This window comes from Leptodactylus fuscus, chromosome 8, assembly GCF_031893055.1.
Source record: "Leptodactylus fuscus isolate aLepFus1 chromosome 8, aLepFus1.hap2, whole genome shotgun sequence".
NCBI classification, from domain to species: Eukaryota; Metazoa; Chordata; class Amphibia; order Anura; family Leptodactylidae; genus Leptodactylus; species Leptodactylus fuscus.
Genome location: NC_134272.1, coordinates 43,219,097 through 43,240,931, shown reverse-complemented (window position 1 = coordinate 43,240,931; position 21,835 = coordinate 43,219,097). Strand labels below are relative to the sequence as shown.

General features: G+C 47.1%; 1 protein-coding gene across 1 annotated transcript in view; it reads left to right on the top strand.

The window, feature by feature from the left end:
• The first annotated feature begins 20,169 nt into the window (after positions 1–20,169).
• VPS16 (VPS16 core subunit of CORVET and HOPS complexes) overlaps positions 20,170–21,835 on the top strand; it is a 46,776-nt gene continuing 45,110 nt past the window's right edge. Inside the window, exon 1 of the mRNA XM_075285126.1 lies at positions 20,170–20,321. Within this exon, the coding sequence (XP_075141227.1) occupies positions 20,209–20,321 (113 nt within the window). The 5' untranslated portion in view covers positions 20,170–20,208. The remainder of the gene's footprint in view (positions 20,322–21,835) is intronic.

The following is a 21,835-nucleotide window of genomic DNA, read 5'->3' as shown; positions in this document are numbered from 1 at the left end:
ATATATGTCAAGCTATTCACATGACTGAAATGTGGCCGTCTTATTTTCACAGTAGACAAATCTGTGAGGAGCCCACGAAAACGAATACTGCATCATGGGTGCAAAATGGCCATGAACAATGTCCCTCTTCATTGCTGCTGTGCACATTGTGCCTCATTCACATGGCCATGTACTATTTCAGCATGCTATCCAGATTTTTCCTGCATAGCTGAAGGAAGCATACATATCAATGGAGCCATGCACACTACTGTGTTTTCTACGGGTCCATGTCCGCGAGTCTGTGACACTGGCCCATAGAACAGTGGCGTAACTAATGTCTTGTGGGCTTGGGTGCAAACTTTTGTCCGGGTCCCCATAACCCCCCTTCCTGGGGAGAATTCTTGATAGTGGTGGTTACGGGTGCTGAAGCGATATCTCAGAAACTCAACATGGGTACAGCTTTAGTACCCACAACTGTAGTTATCAGTAGTATATGGTGAGTGAGCAGCTCCGCAGTGGACCCCACACAGTATGATGTGGTAACAGTGCCCACACCCCCAGAGCCTGAACCCCCCTCATTCCCCCTCTTGCTCTCATGCAGCCTGCACCCCCATGTCCCCCTCTTGCTCACACAACATCTCTCCTCCTTACCTTCCATCAGTCTAAATTCCCAGCAGATTCCTCTTCCAGTATAACACAACACTATCCTGTATAATCCAGAATAGCTCCACCCACACACTCCAATAGCCTATTAGGATTTAGCATCTACCACAAGAAGAGCCCAGGAGTGGATGCTCAGCCCAGGAGAGGTGAGTATAAGTATTTTTATTTAATTTTTATACACCTCTCCTTCGCTGGCATTTAATGGAAAGGAGCCCAGTCAGGCTCCTTTCTATTAACAGTATGTATAACAGTTGGGGAACAAGGCTTTCCCCGATCAATGTGGGCCTGGTCGCTCTGGGATACAAATAATACAAATAACAACAGACGTCACATCCGTGAGATGTCCATATTTGCAGAACAATTACCGGTACCCACCCACAAGCATTTTTGCCAGCACATTGATAAGATAAAATAATCCTTTAATAGTCAATCCGTGGGGAAATTTCAGTGTGTTACAGCAGCATGATAATACGGATACAGGATTATAACAGTAATATATTACAGAAGGAGACACACATAAGCTCAGAAATCAGATGGGAGAAAAAACCCAAATGTAAAGCACCATGGAATTAATGGTGCTATATAAATAAACAATAATAGTATTACTAGGAGTCATAGAGAAAGAAAAGACTTCAGGATCATTTAGTTCTCTGTGCAGACTGCTCTTCACTTGGCCTGATGTTGATTATACAGCGATCCTTCTCACACTTAGGGTGAAGCCGTCGGTCAAGTACCGTCAAGGTCTCATACATGGGGTGGGATTTATTCTCCAGCATGGGGCTCACCACGGACAGTATCCTTCTGTCACCCACCACTCGTACTGGGTCCTTTCTCATCAGCCTGTCAAGTCTATTTCTGTCCCTGGCTGTGAAATATAAAAAAACAAACAACTTGAGAGTCTTCAGTAGATGATAACTTTTTTAATGGCTAATGTAATGTCCCGGTACTGCTAGTCCAATTCGCTCTACTAATCCTTGCAGACCGAGATAGCATGGACATTTTCATATAAGGTAAATATTTTCCTCCCCCTTCATTCCTTCTATATATTTCTATTCTTCCAGAGCCAGCACACAGGGGGTCTATTAATGCGCCATCTTGTGGATGTTTTTGTGAACTGCACCTGCCTATACTTTGCCATTGTAATTTGAGCTGGCACTGTAAAGGGAGTGTCCATTATAATTAGTTGACCTCCAGGACCACTCAAGGGAGCTTGGCTGGCCTGGAGGCGGAACTGAGTGACCGCCCACTCTAGAGAGGGGGTTGAGAACTTTTGGTCTTTTGTTTTCGGCATTGAGCTGAGCACATGGGAAGCTGTAAAAATGGCAGCTAAGTCTCCGGGAAATTGTAACAGAGACGTCTTTTCCTCTGTACCCAAGCTTCTTCTCAGAGAATACTTTCTTCTGAATCTCCAAGCAGAGATGCCTTTTCCTCTGCCTCCAAGATGTTCCTCAGGGAGTGTTTTCCCCTGAAGCTCCACGTCTCTACAAGTAGGCCATCCGGTATCCATACATCTGGGAACTCCACACGTATTTCTTTATTCAAGTAAGTCTTTGGGACAAATATATATTTAAGGAGCCCATAGCTAATCTGACGGAAATTGAGGGTCCCCCGCCGTCGATAACTTGTATCGCCTCTTCTATATACATGTACCCAGCTTTGTTGAGGACTAACCCCCTGGATACAGGCCATCCCTACAATTATATACAAGTTTAACTTCCCGAGCTACTACGAGTTAACCAAGTCCAAGGTATTCTTGCTCAAAGCTCCATCACCTGATTAAGTGGACATTGTCTATAAAGATCGCTGTATTGTATGTGAAGAATCACTCCGTCATCTGTATATTTGTATCAACTCGTCCTGCTAGTAAAAAGAAGAGCAACGATTACCCCCGAAGCCTGGTTGTCTGTGGTCATTGTCAGATATCAGAGCAGGGGTGGGTAGTCGGGGACATCAAAAAGGAGATTTTGCGCACATTTGGGACCCAGGATTAATCCCCTGAAAGCCGGCCACATCGGATATTACCCGTGATACCAGCCCTGGCCTTCCTGAGTGTTGCACTAACTCATACCCACTGGCTAACACGGTACAAAAACAAACATTTTCTTCTTTGTCCCTGGCTGGTATACTACTCCCCCAGCAGGCCACACCAAAGAAGATTGCAGAAACAAATACAGAGTTGAAGAAGGCCCTAAGAAGTGCCCCTTGGTCTCAAAAGGCCCTCAGCCGGAATAAGTTTCCCTCTTTCTTCCAGAACGTACCTTCTTAACCTCCCCCCTGTTAAATTGGGCAAGCCAGCCCTCCACCTATTTTTGTTTCTTCTCACCTCTGCCAGATGTTTGATGGCTAAGCACTGGTGTCAGCTGGCCTCCTCCATCTCTTGAGGAGTTATACTGCAGGATCAGGAATGTGCGATCTCTGGAATACTTGATGGCTGTGCTCAATAATGAGGAGGAGCGTTTTCATACTATCTGGAATCTGTGGGACGGATTTTGGGCCACCCAGCCTTTGTGATTGCGCTACCCACTGGAACTTCATGTCACCCCTCTGTTGTCTCTTTCTCCCTTGTTTCCTTGTCTTGTCTTTGTTGATTTGTCTTTTTTTTTCTCTTCATATGGCATGTTACCCATTTTTCCATAGCATTGATAATATGTTTGTGTGGTTTTTTGGGTTGGCACTGGACATTTGGTCTTGTTGCGTTCTTTTATTGAAAATTTTTCTTAATTTTTTTTAAAAAAAGGCCCTCAGCCTCCTGAGCAGGTAGAGCCTGCTGTGACCTGCTGTTCAGCGCATCCATGTGATCAGCCCAGTCCAGTTTATTATTGAGGAGCACACCCAGGTATTTATAGGCCTTGACTAGAGATGAGTGAGTAGTGAAATATTCGATATTCGTTTCGAGTAGCCCCTCATTATTCGACTATTCGAACGAATATCGAATCCCATTATAGTCTATGGGGAAAAAAATGCTTGTTTCAGGGTAAACCACAATTCAACTCAGGAGAGTCACCAGGTCCACTATGACACCCCAAGAAATGATGCCAACACTTCTGGATTGCAACTGGGACAGCAGGGGAAGCATGTCTGGGGGCATCTAACACGCCCAAGTCACAGTATTACCCCACTATCACAGCCTATCAACTAGACACTTTCCAAAATCAATAGAACCTCTATGGAAAGTGGAAACCTTCTTTCCTCCACAATCATATGGACAGAAACACAAATTTAAAGCTAAAGAAACATTACCATGCACCCCTTTAAATCACGTTGCCCATGACAACCAAAGATGGCATAGGCAATGGGAAATCCAATAGCCCCCACCTTTAACTGTCATTGTTCATGTGTGTGTGATGTGGTGAGTCCTCCAAAAATTACTTTTCTGGCCCTTCACATGAGCCCTTCCAAATTAAGTTAGAGGCCCTTAAGCTGAACTACCAACAGAGATTGAGGCCCTTGAGGTGCCTTGAGCCTTTTACCAGCATAGTTTTAGGCCCCATAAGTTAGTTCAGCCTTGCACCAGTAGAATGTTTTGCCCATGTGGTGAGTTGAGCCTTTAACCAGCAGTGTTTTTGGCCCTTGGGGTGAGTTGAGCCTTTATCCAGCAGCGTTTTTGGTCCTTGGAGTGAACTGAGCTTTTAAACAGCATAGTTTTTGGCCCTTGGAATGAACTGAGCCTCTAATCAGCATAGTGTTTGGCCCTTTAATTTAGTTCAGCCTTGCACCAGCAGAGTTTTTTGCCCTTTGGGTGAACTGAGCCTCTAACCAGCATAGTTTTTGGCCCTTTGGGTGAACTGAGCCTCTAACCAGCATAGTTTTTGGCCCTTTGGGTGAACTGAGCTTATAACCAGCATCGTTTTTGGCCCTTTGGGTGAACTGAGCCTCTAGCCAGCATAGGTTTCGGCCCTTGGAGTGAACTGAGCCTCTAATCAGCATAGTTTTTGGCCCTTTAATTTAGTTCAGCCTTGCACCAGCAGAGTTTTTTTGCCCTTTGGGTGAACTGAGCCTTGTACCAGCAGTATTTTACTTTTTGGCCCTCGGGGTGAGTAGAGCCTTGCACCAGCAGTGTTTTACATTTTGGCCATTGGGGTGAGTAGAACCTTGCAGCAGCAGTGTTTTATTTTTTGGCCCTTGGGGTGAGTAGAGCCTTGCAGCAACAGTGTTTTACTTTTTGGCCCTTGGAGTGAGTAGAGCCTTGCAGCAGCAGTATTTTACTTTTTGGCCCTTGGAGTGATAGAGCTTTGCAGCAGCAGTGTTTTACTTTTTGGGCCTTGGGTTGAGTAGAGCCTTGCAGCAGCAGTGTTTTACTTTTTGGCCCTTGGAGTGAGTAGAGCCTTGCACCAGCAGTGTTTTACTTTTTGGCCCTTGGGGTGAGTAGAGCCTTTAAGCAGCAGTGTTTTAGGCCCTTTGGGTGAATTGAGCCTTTAACCAGCGGAGTTTTAGTTTTTGGCCCTTTGGGGTGACCCCTAAAAAAATTAGATTTCAGGCCCTTGGGGGTGATCCCTAAAACATTAATTTCAGGCCCTTGGGGGAGCCCTAAAACATTAGTTTGCAGGCCCTTGGGGGGATCCCTAAAACATTAGTTTTCAGGCCCTTGGGGGAGCCCTAAAACATTAACTTTCAGGCCTTTGGGGGGAGCCCTAAAAAATTATTTTGCAGGCCCTTGGGGGAGCCCTAAAACATTAATGGGGGGGGTAACTATTTATTTATGGTGAAGGTGGTAGTGGTGTTGAAGGTGGACGAGGAACTTGTGTGCTGGCACAGACACATGAAACTGTGTTTCGTCAATACTGTGGATGGGACACGCTGGTTGCGGGTCCACAATATCTGCTATCCACCCTAGTATAGGTTCCTGGTGCTCTGGCCTCATCAGCACTACACCCTGCTTGATGTTGTGGCACTGATGGCTGCCCCTCTCCAGTATATAATTGGAGTCGAGCTACTGCAGCCTGGATCCCCTTGTCCTCGCCCCCTTGTGCTACTGACAAGGGGCACTGCTGGCAGCCCCTCTCCAGTAGCTGGACTATGGACTGATTTTCCACGTCCTCTTGTGCTACTGATGAGGTGCACTGCTGGCAGCCCCTCTTCAGTAGCTGGACTGTGGACTGGATTTCCACGTCCTCTTGTGCTACTGACGAGGGGCACTGCTGGCAGCCCCTCTCCAGTAGCTGGACTGTGGATTGGATTTCCACGTCCTCACCCCCTTGTGCTACTGATGAGGGGCACTGCTGACAGCCCCTCTCCAGTAGCTGGACTGTGGACTGGATTTCCATGTCCTCGTCCTCTTGTGCTACAGACGAGGGGCACTGCTGGCAGTCCCTCTGCAGTAGCTGGACTGTGGACTGGTTTTCCACGTCCTCTTGTGCTACTGACGAGGTGCACTGCTGGCAGCCCCTCTTCAGTAGCTGGATTGTGGACTGGATTTCCACGTCCTCTTGTGCTACTGACGAGGGGCACTGCTAGCAGCCCCTCTCCAGTAGCTGGATTGTGGACTGGATTTCCACGTCCTCTTGTGCTACTGACGAGGGGCACTGCTGGCAGCCCCTCTCCAGTAGCTGGATTGTGGACTGGATTTCCACGTCCTCTTGTGCTACTGACGAGGGGCACTACTGGCAGCCCCTCTCCAGTAGCTGGATTGTGGACTGGATTTCCACATCCTCTTGTGCTACTGACGAGGGGCACTGCTAGCAGCCCCTCTCCAGTAGCTGGATTGTGGACTGGATTTCCACGTCCTCTTGTGCTACTGACGAGGGGCACTGCTGGCAGCCCCTCTCCAGTAGCTGGACTGTGGACTGACGAGGGGCACTGCTGGCAGCCCCTCTCTAGTAGCTGGACTGTGGACTGGATTTCCATGTCCTCTTGTGCTACTGATGAGGGGCACTGCTGGCAGCCCCTCTCTAGTAGCTGGTCTGTGGACTGGATTTCCATGTCCTCTTGTGCTACTGACGAGAGGCACTGCTGGCAGCCCTTCTCCAGTAGATGGACTGTATTTCCTCGTCCTCTTGTGCTACTGATGAGGGGCACTGCTGGCAGCCCCTCTCCAGTAGCTGGACTGTATTTCCTCGTCCTCTTGTGCTTACTGACGAGGGGCACTGCTGGCAGCCCCTCTCTAGTAGCTGGACTGTGGACTGGATTTCCATGTCCTTGCCCTCTTGTGCTACTGATGAGGGGCACTGCTGGCAGCCCCTCTCCAGTAGCTGGACTGTGGACTGGATTTCCACGTCCTCTTGTGCTACTGACGAGGGGCACTGCTGGCAGCCCCTCTCCAGTAGCTGGACTGTGGACTGACGAGGGGCACTGCTGGCAGCCCCTCTCTAGTAGCTGGACTGTGGACTGGATTTCCATGTCCTCTTGTGCTACTGATGAGGGGCACTGCTGGCAGCCCCTCTCTAGTAGCTGGTCTGTGGACTGGATTTCCATGTCCTCTTGTGCTACTGACGAGGGGCACTGCTGGCAGCCCCTCTCCAGTAGCTGGATTGTATTTCCTCGTCCTCTTGTGCTACTGATGAGGGGCACTGCTGGCAGCCCCTCTCTAGTAGCTGGACTGTGGACTGGATTTCCATGTCCTTGCCCTCTTGTGCTACTGATGAGGGGCACTGCTGACAGCCCCTCTCCAGTACCTGGACTGTGGACACATCCACGTGCCCGCCCCCATCCTTTGATGCTACCCTGACGCATCTTTGGCAGATTCAGTGTATGTGTACACTGTTCCTGCAGTGTGGCTCTGAAAAGAGCTGTTGATTACAATGTTTTCCTGCCTAGCAGAAGCTACAATCTCATTCTCACCCTCAGTACAATCTCTCCCTATCTCACCAAAACGCATCTGACACAAATATGGCTGACACTATTCTTATAAATCGGAGGTCACCTGATTTAGCCAGCCAATGACTTTTTCCTTTTTTTTTTTTTTTTTGATGCCTACGTATTCCTGCTTCCTGTGCCACCTTCCCTGAAGTTATTGGTGCAAAAAAAGTGCCAGGGAAGGTGGGAGGGCATACAAATTTTTACTGCGTTTACCGCGTAGTATTCGATTTTAAACGAATATGTTGAATACCTTAATATTCAATCAAATATCTACTCGATCGAACGGTATTCGCTCATCTCTAGTCTTGACTATCTCAATGCAGTGTCCCTTGAATCTCCAACTTCTCTGCTTACTGAAGTCCACTACTAATCCTGAGGTCGTTCCTCTGGCACCAGTCCACAAAATCCAGGTTTAAGTCCCTGTACTCCCTGTCTCCTCCCTCAGTGATGAGGCCTACTATTGCAAAGTCATCAGAGTACTTTTTTTTTTAAATGTAGATTGTGAGTTCACAATGTACTTTTTTTTTCCTATCAGTATGTCTTTTGCAGAATGGGAGGAAATCCATGCAAACACAGGGAGAACATACAATCTCCTTGCAGGATTAGAGCCCAGGAACCCAGAGCTGCAAGGCTGCAGTGCTAACCACTGAGCCACCATGTTGCCCCTTCATCAGAGTACTTTTGTACGAGGGTGAATCTAATATGAACCAGACTTTTGCTTTAGAACATTTATTGGTACAGTAAATAAAATTTTGAATACACCTTATTTTTCTATATAATCTCCTCTTTTTATTCACACATCCCCCCCCCCCCAGTTGGAGTTTTTTTTAATTTCGGAATAATCTCTAGTCAAATCTAGTCGCGTCTGTAACCAACTGCGCACAAACGTTTCTACACCTTCGTCGTCGTCAAAGCAATGACCTCCCAGTTCTTCTTTGAGTGGCACAAACATATGTGGTAGTCACATGGCAACAGATGGGGACTGTAGGGCAGATGTTCCAGTATTTTCCAATGAATTTTTTTCCAATTTTTCTTGGGTTAATGTATTTTATTTTATTTTAAATATGATTTTTATTGAATAGAAGAAAACTTTTACAATATAATAGAAAAACAGTTACAAACATAAGAAGAATCGGCATGGGTCCAATCAGTAAAACAGGAGTTACAAGTTGGAACTTCGGGCTGCAACCCAAATACATGGGTGACACAAACATGACCAAATAAACAAAGACCAAAGAACCAGATATACAAACACTACAAAGACACCAATTCCACAAGACGGAAATGAAAGGATGGAGAGGGGAACACAACCAGAGAGGTACAAGAAGGGAAAAGGGAAGAGAAAAAGTAGAAGAGATAGGATAGAGACAGAAGAGAACGAGAAGACCAAACAATAACATGAACAACATAACCACATACCTGAATACAATACTGAAATAGACAAAAAACAGAAACACACATGATACATCCAAAAAAGAAAAGAAAATAAAGCCACCTGGGATAACAACACAATAAGTAGATAGTGATCAAGGGGTCCCCACGGGAGCAGCCTGAGGCCGAGGAGAAGGAACTCCCTTATGAGACTCCACATACGAAATCCAGAGGGACCACTGGGATCGGAACTTGGCGTAAGTATGATTCTTATTGGACAACAGACGTTCCAAGGTGCATGCCAAGTTCACATGGTGGAATAATTCAGCTACGGTCAAGCAAAGAGCAGACTTCCACTGACGAGCGATCATGGCCCGAGCTGCGAGCACGATCTGACCCAGAACGACCTGCGACTCTGCGGGAAAACTACCAACGTATAAGAATAATAGGGCGAGACCAGGGGAAGGACTGATATCAAAACCGGCTATATTGGACATGAAGTGAAATACCGCTATCCAGAAGGCACGAACCGGAGGGCAATCCCACCACAAATGCAAGAAGGAACCTACTTGGCCACATCCTCTCCAACAGAGTCTGGAGCAAGAAGGATCAATATGCGCCAGTTGGGTCGGAGTCCTATACCACCTCAGCATAATTTTCAAAGCCGTTTCCCAATGAGACGCCCCCCTAGAAACACGCTTAACAAACCCAGCCGCCGTATACCAGTCAGACAGAGGGATGGTTCTGGCAAGATCCGCTTCCCAACGGAGCAGGTGAAGAGGCTTGACCTGCCCCGGAGGGACAGAGAAAAAGCCATAAAACACAGATAACCCACCTCTAACAGGCGAGGACCTATTCCACAGCTTTAAAGCTAGTCTGGGAAAGGTCAATCTAGAAGGCTCGTAGGAATGAAGAAAGTGACGCAACTGTAAATATTTAAAGAAGTCTGATTTAGGGAGCTGAAACTCTTCTTGTAACATGGAGAACGATTTAAACCCATCATCAGAGTACAGATGGGTCACTTTATAGAGACCCCTAGAGACCCATCCACGGAGCCGGAGCTGGGGGAGAAAAGAGGTCAGCTACAACAGAGGTAGCTTCGACAAAGGGACCAGGTCTTCCCTAGAGGTATATGATAAGAAGTATCTCCAAGCAGACACTGAGGCCCTAATACTCAGCAAGGGAGGGGAAGTGATGGGGGGGCCCAAATCCTTAGGACGTAAAATACTCAAAAGTGGGGCATCTAGAAGGCTTTCCTCAATTTCAGCCCAACGCCATTTAGAAGTCTCATCCCACCGAACCTTAAGTTGATCAAGGATAGACACCATATAATATTTTCTAACATCTGGGACACCAGCACCCCCATGGGACCAAGGGCGTGTCATCACCTTAAGTCGGACCCTGGACCTCTTACCCTCCCATATATAATTGGACAGAATAGACTGAAGCTTAGTAAAATATGAGTCAGGGAGGGGGATGGCAACTGTACGAAACACATACAAAATTAGTGGTAACACCATCATTTTGATAATGGCAATTCTGCTAGCCCAAGACAACATCGGCTGCGAGAAGGAGGCAAGTAGAGAAGTAATTTTGGTCAGGAGGGGGATATAATTGGCAGAGAACAGATCCGAACTAGGGACGGTCAGAGAGATGCCAAGGTAAGCTATACGGGAATCATTCCATTGGTAGGGGAATCGAACACTAAGGTCCCGTCTCAACGAGGGAGAAATAATAACAGGCAAGATTTGAGATTTGGAGGAATTTACCTTATAGTACGAAACTCTACTAAATCCCTCTAGGACCTCCGTAGCAGCACTCAAGGAGGGACCAGGGGAGGTCAGGGCCAGTATGACATCGTCAGCGTATAGGCCAATTTTGTGCTGTTGGCGGCCCACAGTAATACCCTCAATATTTTCCGCCGACCGAACGGACTCCGCCAGGGGCTCCATCACTAGCGCAAAAATAATAGGGGAGAGAGGACAACCCTGGCGGGTACCATTCGAAATCCAAAAGGGCTCAGACAAAAAACCTGATGAGAGCACACGAGCGGACGGGTGGGAGTACAGAGCCAAAATAGCAGATTTAAAAACTGGCCCCATACCAAACCTATCCAAAAGGCAGTCTAAGTATCCCCAGTGGACCCTATCAAAAGCCTTCTCAGCATCCAGAGCCAGAAGCAAAGAAGGCATACCATCTTTTTCGGCTTTTTGAATGAGGTCTATAAACCTCCGTGTGCCGTCCGGAGCCTGTCTACCGTATACAAAACCCACCTGGTCAGGACTAACCAACTGGGGGAGAAGGAGGAGCAGCCGCTCAGCCAGGATTTTAGCGTACAATTTAATATCTGTGTTTAGAAGGGAAATAGGTCGAAAATTAGCCGGGACAGTGGGAGATTTGCCGGGTTTAGGGATGGTCACTATAGTAGCCGACAACATTTCTTCCGGGAAGCATTGCTCCTCCGCCGCCCTCCTAAACACAGCCAAAAGATAAGGGGATAAAATATCAGCGTATTTCTTGTAGTAAATCCCTGAGAAGCCATCAGGGCCAGGAGATTTTAGCGGTTTCAGTGAGGCTATAGCCTCCGTAACCTCAACCAGGGTAATAGGCGAGGCCAGGGAGGCAGACTGCGCAGGGGAAAGGCGGGGTAGGGCCACAGAATCTAAGAATCTATCAATTTCCTCCTGAGATGGCTGGTATGTCTGGGGGTCGTCCCTAAGATTATATAGTGATTTGTAATATAAGCGAAACTGCTCTGCAATAAGACGGGGGTCAATTACTTTAGTACCCGAATCATCTACAAGGTGAGCAATACGAGTTTTGGGGTGTGACTGTTTGATTTTTTTTGGCTAAAAAGGCGCTAGCCCTACTATTATGCACATAGGCCTGACATTGAAAACGCTTAAAAGCTAAATCCTGTTGGCAAGCCAGAAGACCCTGCAATCGGAGTTGACATTGCCTAATCTCCGCAGAGACAGAGGGAGTGGGGTTAAGCTTATTAATTGCAGAGAGGGAGGATAGGGAGCGAAGAGCAGCATCTATGTCCTTAGATCTTTCTTTTTTAGCTCTAGCGCATGCCTGAATAAGTATCCCTCGCATATACGCCTTATGGGCATTCCAGAGCACATGAGGGTCAGACATGGAGGGAGAGTTAAGGGAAAAATATTCTCTCAGGGCCTCACGGAGGGGCTCACCATAGGAGGGGTGATCTAGGATATACTCATTCAATCGCCACTGGGTAGGCATGGCAGTGGAGAACTTCTCATGTAGAGAGAGGGACACCGGAGCATGATCAGTCCAGGTGATCAGCCCAATATCCGTAGATTCTGTCTGCATCAGCCCAATTTTGTCAGTAAGAAAAAAGTCAATACGGGAATAAGAGGAGGACGAAGAGGAGAAATAACTATAATCTCGTTCCCCGCCATGTTGACAACGCCAAACGTCATAAAGGCCCTGGTCAATCAAAGAGGAGGATAATATAGGGGAGCGCCTCTTGGGATTAGAAGAGTCTAGAGAATTATCTACCAAACAATTAAAGTCCCCGCCAATGATCAACATACCAGTAGCAAAAGTTCGGATCTTGGAAAGCACAGATTTCCAATATTGCGCCTGGGAACGATTCGGGAGATAAACAGTCACCAAAGTATACTTAACATTATTAATAAGGCAATTAAGCCCCAGAAACCGACCCCCGGGGTCAACTAAAGTGGATTCAAGGGAAAAGGCTACCGAGTCCCGCACAGCAATAAGAACCCCCTTACGCTTAGCATTGCATGAAGCCTGATATATATGAGGGAAGGAGGGATTAGAGAACTTAGGACTTTTACCAGCACAAAAATTAGTCTCCTGGAGAAAGAGCACATTACAGCGGAGGCGACGGGCCTCTCTCCAGACAGAGCTCCGTTTACAGGGGCTGTTCAGACCCCTAACATTAAGTGAAGATATACGGAGTACCATAATAACAGACTAAGGAGAAATGACGAAGGACCCAGGTGGCTATACCAAAAGACAAGGATGCATAAAGTGTGTATGAACAGGCATAAAAACCATACAGAATTCCAGGTATGAAACAAAAACAAAGAATGCAAACAAAATAGCATAGTGTCAAAAAACACCGAATAACCAAAAGTAATCAGTTGGGGGGGGGGGGGGGGAAACAGGTCAGTAACACTCAGTGAGGGTGAGTATTAGAAAGGCACACAGGTCACCTAAATCAAACATTAAAGTCATATCAACATTAGGCAAGGCGAGTCAGTCCGCCGAAGCGGATAAAGGTTTCACTTACGACCGCCCACCACAGTCCATTCCTTAGTAAGATGGGAAGGCCGCACTGAGGACTCGGGAGCAGAAGAGAGGGAGTCAGCAGGGGCAAGCTTCCATTTACGGAGGAGGGACATACCCGCCTCCATATCAGGGACAGAATGGAAAACCCCATTGCGGGGAATCAGCAATTTGGTAGGAAAGCCCCAACGATACCGTATGCCTCGGTCTCTAAGGATCCTGGTAATGGGAGCCAATTCACGCCTAGCCTGCATAGTAGCTGCGGATAAATCGGGGAACAAGGAAATGGATGCAAATGGAGCTGGCAAGGTACCACATTGTCTGGCTTCCGCAAGAATCGAGTCTTTAACTTGATAGAAATGGACCCTCGTTAGCAAATGTCTCGGGACATCCACAGGAGCAGAGTTCGCTTTTGGAATACGATGGGTCCGATCGAGGGTGAGCTCCAGTTCAGTGAGACGCGGGAGAATTTTCTTAAAGAGACGCTGGACATAGGCCACTAAGTCCTCTGCTGCCACATCCTCAGGGACCCCACGGATCTTGATGTTATTGCGTCTAGACCGATCCTCAGCGTCAGCAGCCTTAATTTTGAGCCATCTGACCTCCGCTTCCAGGGTGTTATGAGCGTCAACCAGTTCATTATGGGCAGATGAAAATTCTTCCATTTTATTTTCGAAATGGTCAGTCCGCTCTCCCAAAGCATCGATATCCTGTCGCAATTTGCCCACCGCAGAGGAGACAGTCTTGTTAATCCCCGCCTGTAGCAGAACAAGCATCCCCTTCAATGTATCACACGTTACAGGGTCTGAGGAAGCCGGGAAATCAGAAATGTCCGAATGAACAAAATCAGAGGGAGTATCAGAGGCAGATAGGACATCAGCTACCCGTTTACACAGCGGCTCCTTACCAGATGGAGAACCCCGAGGAGATGCAACAAAGCTTCTCTTACCGCCATCAATCAGCAGGGGAGGACAAACAGCCGATAGAGAGCCCTCTGTAGGTAAAGAGTCCACCAATTCAGACCGTGGAGGCGACTTCGCTGGGGAGCGGGAACCCATTGGCGAGGAAGGCAAAGAGTGCGACATGGTGCTCGAGAAGAAATCAGAGAGTTTCCTAGGTGCTTTGGAGGAGGGCGGTTTTTTCCGAGGCATAATAGAAGCAGCAGGGAAGGTCAGAGATGCAACTGAAGCTAGTAGTGCAGGAGGGTAACTCTATGCGGTAGGAGCAAAGTTCGTGGAGCAGTGCAGGAGGTCAGACAGCAACAAATTCCAGCAGGGCTGTGAGGGCCATATAACAAAAAGCCTAACAATCAGCTGAGAGCCGCTAGTGGTGACACTGTGAACGATTTAGTCGAGCATGGCAAAACAAGTGGCCCGCAGTAGGGACACCCAGGCAATTTCAATTCCACGGGAGCCCAATGTGAGGAGCCCCCCCTGGTGGTGGAGTAGGGGCTCTGCACTCACAAAGGGCTCAACCAGAATAGGCAGGGAGCAGGCCAGGTAATATAGAAAGTCCAGTCCAGGTGGAAGGTGAGGAGCCCCCCCTGATGGTGGTGGAGGGGCTCAGCACTCACTCAAAATAAAAGCACTCAAACAGGGGGGCAGGAGACAATGTCCAGTCAATGTCCAATAAAGTCCAGGGGGAGAGAGAGGAGCCCCCCTGATGGTAGTGTAGGGGCTCAACACTCTCTCAACCCCCCCTGAAGCTGTAGAGTACGAGTGCGTCACAAAATGGCCGCCGTTACCGCCAGGCCCAATGCAGGAGCATACAGGACGTACCACAGGCTCCCCACAGGCCAGGAGCAGACGCAGGACGCTGGAGGCAGCGTGTCGGGGGCCAGGAGAAACACCGCTCACGTCCACACATCAGCCGCGACAGTAATCCAGAGAAGCAGGACGGGAGCCAGCCGCCGCGGTCAACAGGAAGGAGCCGGAAGCAGAGAAGGCGCAGCAGGACAGACCGCTGAGTAGGCCGCTGAGTAGGCCGCAAAGCCTCCGAAGCCACCAGGTCCCGGGGGAGCAGGAGAAAACCGCCCAAGACGTTCCGCCAGGGTCCGAGGGTATCCCGCCGGGTGTCACCGACCTGATTCAGGTGAGTAAAATTCGGATGCCGAAGGGAGAAGGTCGCAGATGCCGGGAGCTCCAGCAGACGCGTCCTCTCTCCTTGCCGGCTAGCCACGCCCCCCTTCTTGGGTTAATGTAGCTGAGTGTGGCTGAGCATTGTCATGGAGCAAAATCGCACTTCGAATATGGATGTCTTGCCATTTTCGTCCATAGGCCAAGCAGTTGGCAGTAGTAGGCAGCATTAACTGTACGCAATTCATGGAGAAAATCAACGAGCAATATGCCTCTGAAATCCCCAAAAAATAATTGCAAGAACTTTCCCAGCAGAAAGACGGTGTTAGGACGGGCCGGTGCCTCCGCTGTGCTGCACAGAGGCGCCCGGCCTGATCTCTGTCCAGCGCCGGAGTAGGCTGGAGGCCTCTGCTTGAGTGTGCGGAGGTTCGGTTTCTCCCTAGTGCCGGGACAGTCACTTCTGTGTTCAGGGGGTCAGCAGTGGGCCAGAGGCTATTTAGGCTTCATTCTGGCTCTGGCCCGCCGCTGGTTATTCATTCACTCACATTATCAGCTCCCTCGTGCCAAAAGTCTCTTCTGCTCCGTTCCTGCTCCCTATCACCAGTCTCCTGCTTCCTGTCCCTGATCTTGGATTCCCTGGATTGTTTGACCTGGCTTGCCTTACAGACCTCTCCTCGGTGATCCTGATTTGGTACCTTCCTGACCTCCTGTGTATGACCTTTGGCTTCCACCTGACCTCCCTTTGGATCCTGATTGGGCTACTCCATTGACCTCCTGTGTATGACCTAGCTTCCCTGACTTTGTTCCTGCCTCTGCCTTCTGCTACCACAGTTATCGACTCGGCTTGTTTGACCATGTATCTGTTTCTTGCTTATCTGCGTTACTCCACTGGATTACCCTCCTGCTCATCTGCACTCCAGTCCATCCTGCTCTCTTGGACTTCACTCTCAGGTTGGTGTCTGGGTCCTCTTATTTGGGGTTCGCTGGGTGTGCGTCGCTGTCTAGGCAGTTGAGGATGTGGGCCTCTGACTTTTACTAAGTCCAACTCCACCATCAGGAACTCTGGTGAAGAACTCGGGGCCTGGTTCTGCTACAGTTAGGAGAGCATAGCACACCTAGGACTGTTTTTGCCTCAGCACCTGGGGATCCTGGTTGCCTGGAACTTACTGAATTATTTTGTGCATCAGGTCCCTAACAGACAGGTCTTGGCTTTGGGCAGTGCTGCTTACCCAGATTTTCACTACTGCATGCTTGCCTGCTTAAACTCCGGGGTGTAATGATGCACCTACGTCTCATCACAGGTGACAATGTGACTAGAAATCATTCCCCTCTATTTGATATCGTGACAAAAGTCTTTCACACACGGCAAGACAGTTTGTATTCTGATTTTCCGTCAAGAGGCGAGGAACCCACACTTTTCGGTAAACCAAATCATTTGAAATGATTGATTGGGCACTCCCATACGATATTCCGATGTGTGCAACAATTTCCCATATTGTAAGGCGGTGGTCTCCTTCAATCATCTCACGGACCGCAAGAATATTCATGTCACTGGTGCTTGTCCTTGGTCAACGTGCATGAGTCTCATTTTGCACTGACTCTCGGCCAGCGGAATATTTTTTGTGCCAGTTGTAGACTTGGGTCTTTGAAAGCTTTTTTTCAGCGAACTGTGTAGTTAGTCGACGCAAAATTTCGGCAGGTTTTACACCCTCCCGCGACAAAAAATTTCTAATAATGCATTGCTCAACAGATGTGTGCACCACTGTTTCTACCAAGCTGACTTCCCCACTATATACACATACACAGCGGAGAAGAAAAGTATTTAGTTAGCCGCCATCTTAAAAAGATGAGGTTGGCCTGTAATTGACATCATAGGTAGACCTCAACTATGAGAGACAAAATGAGAAAACAAATCCAGAAACTCACGTCTGATTTGGAAAAAATGTATTTACAAATGGAAAATAAGTATTTGGTCACCAACAAACAAGCCATATTTCTGGCTCTCGCAGACCTGTAACTTCTTCTTTAAGAGGCTCCTCTGTCCTCCACTTATTACCTGTAGTAATGGCACCTGTCCACAACCTCAGTCACACTCCAAACTCCACTATGGTGAAGACTAAAGAGCTGTCGAAGGACACCAGAAACAAAATTGTAGCCCTGCACCAGGCTGAGAAAACTGAATCTGCAATAAGCAAGCATCTTGGTGTGAAGAAATCAACTGTGGGAGCAATAATCAGAAAATGGAAGACATACAAGACCACTGATAATCTCCTTCGATCTGGGGCTCCACGTAAGATATCACCCCGTGGGGTCAAAATGATCACAAGAACAGTGAGCAAAAATCCCAGAACCACACAGGGGGAACTAATGAATGATCTGCAGAGAGCTGGGACCAACGTAACAAAGGCTATCATCAGTAAAATGCTACGCCGCCAGGGACTCAGATCCTGCAGTGCAAGGCGTGTCCAGTACATGCCCGGGCCTGTCTTAAGTTTGCTAGAGAGCATTTGGATGATCCAGAAGTGTATTGGGAGAATGTCATATGGTCAGATGAAACCAAAGTAGAACTGTTTGATAGAAACACAAATTGTCTTGTTTGGAGGAGAAAGAATCCTGAGTTACATTCAAAGAACACCATACCTACTGTGAAGAATGAGGGTGGCAACATCATGCTCCGGGGCTGTTTCTCTGCAAAGGGTCCAGGACGACTGATCCGTGTATATGAAAGAATGAATGGGCCATGTATAGTTCGATTTTGAGTGCAAACCTCCTTCCATCAGCAAGGGCATTGCAGATGAAATGTGACTTGGTCTTTCAGCATGACAATGACCCCAAGCACACTGCCAGGGCAACAAAGGAGTGGCTTCGTAAGAAGTATTTCAAGGTCCTGGAGTGGCCTAGCCAGTCTCCAAATCTTAACTCTATAGGAAACCTTTGGAAGAACTTGTTGCCCAGAGACAGCCCCAAAACATCACTGCTCTAGAGGAGATCTGCATGGAGGAATGGGCCAACATACTAGCAACAGTGTGTGCCATCCTTGTGAACACTTACAGAAAACGTTTGCCAACGAAGTTTTGAGATGAACTTTTGTTATTGATCAAATACTTATTTTCCACCATAATTTGCAAATAAATTCTTGCCAAATCAGACAATGTGATTTTCAGGATTTGTTTTCTCATTTTGTCTCTCATACTTGAGGTCTGCCTATGAAGTCAATTACAGGCCTCTCATCTTTTTAAGTGGGAGAACTTGCACAATTGGTGGCTGACTAAATACTTTTTTTCCCCCACTGTATATAGGAAGAAAAGTCTCAAAGCAACACAGCAAACACACAAAAAAAGGTGCAAATCCACAAGGGTGTATAATAAAATAAAAAATGGTAGCACTTCAGTAATTGGGCTTCAGTAAACTGGGCTAAATCCAAGACAGGCAACGTTTTGATCCCCTCAGGAACCTTTCTCAAGCAACAATGTGAAGGCTACAACAAGCATATATAGAAAGCATTATCATACAGTGAGTAAAAACAATTAATGGAGTCTTAGGTTCGAATCTGACCAATGTCAACATTTACAAGGTGTTTCTATGTAGTCCCTGTTTTTTTGCGTGAGCAAAAATAAATAAATAAATAAATTACTGTATTTAACAGTTCCAGCAAATGATTGAGGTTCTGGCTTAATTTTATCCACACATTGGGGGAAAAAAATCTTAAAAAAAACCCTACAGTAGGTCAATTTTACTTGTTGAAATGCTCACTTTTTCCTAATATATTGAATGAAGGAAGAAAAAAAAAAACACAGAAACAATCACGCTGAATAACAATGCATTTCTGCAGTTTTTTTTCTCCGTTTTTTTTAGCTGTGTTCCGCAACATGGGGCCTTAGCCCAAGGAGGTTTTCTGGCCCTAATAGATTTTTAATACTACAGATAGGTCTTCAGTATGTGATTTATGGGGGTCTGACACAAGGACGCTATACAGATCAGTTAGTCTAGCACAGGGGTAGGGAACCTTTGGCTCTCCAGCTGCTGTGAAACTACAACTCCCAGCATGCTCCATTCACTTCCATGGGAGTTCCCAGAACAGCAGAGCAAGTATGCATGTTGGGAGTTGTAGTTTTGCAACAGCTGGAGAGCCGTACGTTCCCTACCCCTGGTCTAGCATCTACAAGGCAACAGAAGCTGCTGTTCCTTCAGCCTCTAATTGCCGGAACCTGGTGTAGAAATGGGCAGCGCCTGTAGTCTGCGCTAAGGGGGCTTCACACCACCGCTGCTGTCCGTCCTAAACCTGGGAAACTGGACAGGAGACGGCTTGCAGGCGGTCAGCTTTAAAACTCATTAATTTGAATGGTTTTTTAAAGGTAACTGCCGGTGTCCCTATACAGCCATTCCGCTTGGAAACCTTTTTTTTTTTTTTTTTTGCACGGACATAAAGTCGTACATGCAGAACTTTGTGTCCGTGCAAAAAAAAAACAAAAAAAAAAAACGGTTTCCAGGCACATGGGTTGAATGGGTTTTAAAGCTGCCCGCTGGCATGGGACAACGTAGGACAGAAGCCCCAGGGCGGATAGTGGCAGCAGGGGGAACGCCCCCTAATTCAAGTGATAGGAGCCAGGCAGCAGTGCTGTCTACTCCATAGTGGTGGCGCCTGGGATGTGCAACTCCGCTCCTATTACTTGAATATGAGCAGCCTACAGGCATTCTCTGTCCAGTGCAGCAGCTTCTAGCGTCAGGGACAGCAGACCTGTATAGGGCCAGTACACTGACCCCGCACAGGCTACATACTCAAGTTTATACAGTTATAAATAAACAAAACAACGGGTATATAGCACACTATGGAGCCAGTGCACCGGACAGTCCCGAGACGTCGCATTGTTTTTACACTCAGCATATTCCCAATCCCACTGCCACCCGCATCAGACAAGAGCGGCAGAAGAGGCAGCGCTGACTGACTACACAGCACAACCTACCGGAAGTATAAACACTGTGTGCACAAGAAGCACGTGACTGTCAGCTGTGCGCAATCTCATTGGTCGCTTGGCCTAGTCATATGACTTCTCTATTGCTTTCCGGTTGTGTGAGGCTTCCCTGTGACAAACACGTCGGATTCACTATGGATTTCTGCACAGCAAACTGGTATCCTATGGGAGATGTTTATTACCGGTAAGTGCCGGGTTGTGCAGTATTATAGTGTCTAGAGCATGCGCACAATACACGTATTGCGCTAGAAATGTAACTCTCATTGTTACAGGGAAGGTATGTAGTGGTAATGGTGCTGTGTGGTTTCACACTGCACCAGCACCGAATGGTGGGGACTTGCTAGGAGCCGTCTGTTTGCCTGCAGCAGTCTGGGACCCATCAGTATATCCATAGGGGATGGTAGTAGCCATTGCTGGTCCCAGACCCTCACAGCCCATACTGGATAGTATACCTCTGTTCTATATGGTTCAGGGTATATAGGGCTTACCAATACTGTCACCACCAAGATCCGCCTGCTGCTATTTTCACACCATTATTTAAGGATTTTGCATCTAAAAACTTGGGTTAACATCTTTCACTCAATCTGTTATGGAAAATTCAATTCACACATAGCATCAAACAACTTTCTATGCTGCATTGTTTCCCTTTCTCTCCCCCCCCCCCTTCTTGTACTTTATAGAGGCACGGTTTATTATTCCATATAATGTGTCTGCCAGCAGTAACTTACAGCATTCACCTGCATAAAAGTTACACATTATCTATATACCGCAGGTTGGTATGATCACAGCGATTCCAAATTTATATAATTTTCTATGTTTTACATATTTCTTTCTGATGTCATATTGTGACACCCCCATAACTTTAATATTTCCATGTAGGCAGCCCGAGCCAGTTGTAGTTTTTAATAATACCATTTTGAGGATCATCTCAATCTGCTAGTGGATGGGCTACACATGTAGCACTGTTTCTATTCAAGGAATTGCTTTTTATTATCATGTAAGGCTCATGTATTTTGATTATTTTCTTCTATGGAATTAATACATAGGATAAAATTTATATCTTATAGCTTGGGCATTTTCAGACACAGAGATGCCTAATTTTGTTTTTTATTTTTAAATATATCAGCATTCTGTTCCGGCTTTCTGCTGCTGATTAGTCCAAAATGAATGGGCCTAGTCAGCAGGGAGTCTCGTGCCACGGAATCCGTGGCAAGATCGAGCAGGACTCTGTTTTGTTTTTTTCCCAGTATCTTGCTGCAATCTCTGCCTCTCATCAAAAACAATAGGAGGCAGATTAGGGTTGAATTCCTACATGTGAACTATGTTAAGAGATAAAAGGCATTTACTGTTGCTTTGCAGATGACAAGGCCTTTTGCTGCTGATATTTAGGAATCTAAAGGGTTAATGGCAGTAATCTGTGCAGGGATTTCATTGTTACTGTTAATAGTACATCAGGTGTCATAAAGGGTTGTTTTGTAGTGACCTCTTAATAAACGGCACATCATAGCAGCACTATTAAATATTAAAAAATAAAAATAATCAGACAATCCTTATACAGGAATCTGTCAGGGATATTTGGAAAGCTAAACCACCCCTGGCCCCTGTGGAGCGGGGATTCAGTGTCCCGAATTGCCCTGTAATAAAGCCTTCCATGCCTGCTATAAAAATGCTCTATAGTCATCCTGCCTCTGTATTCCT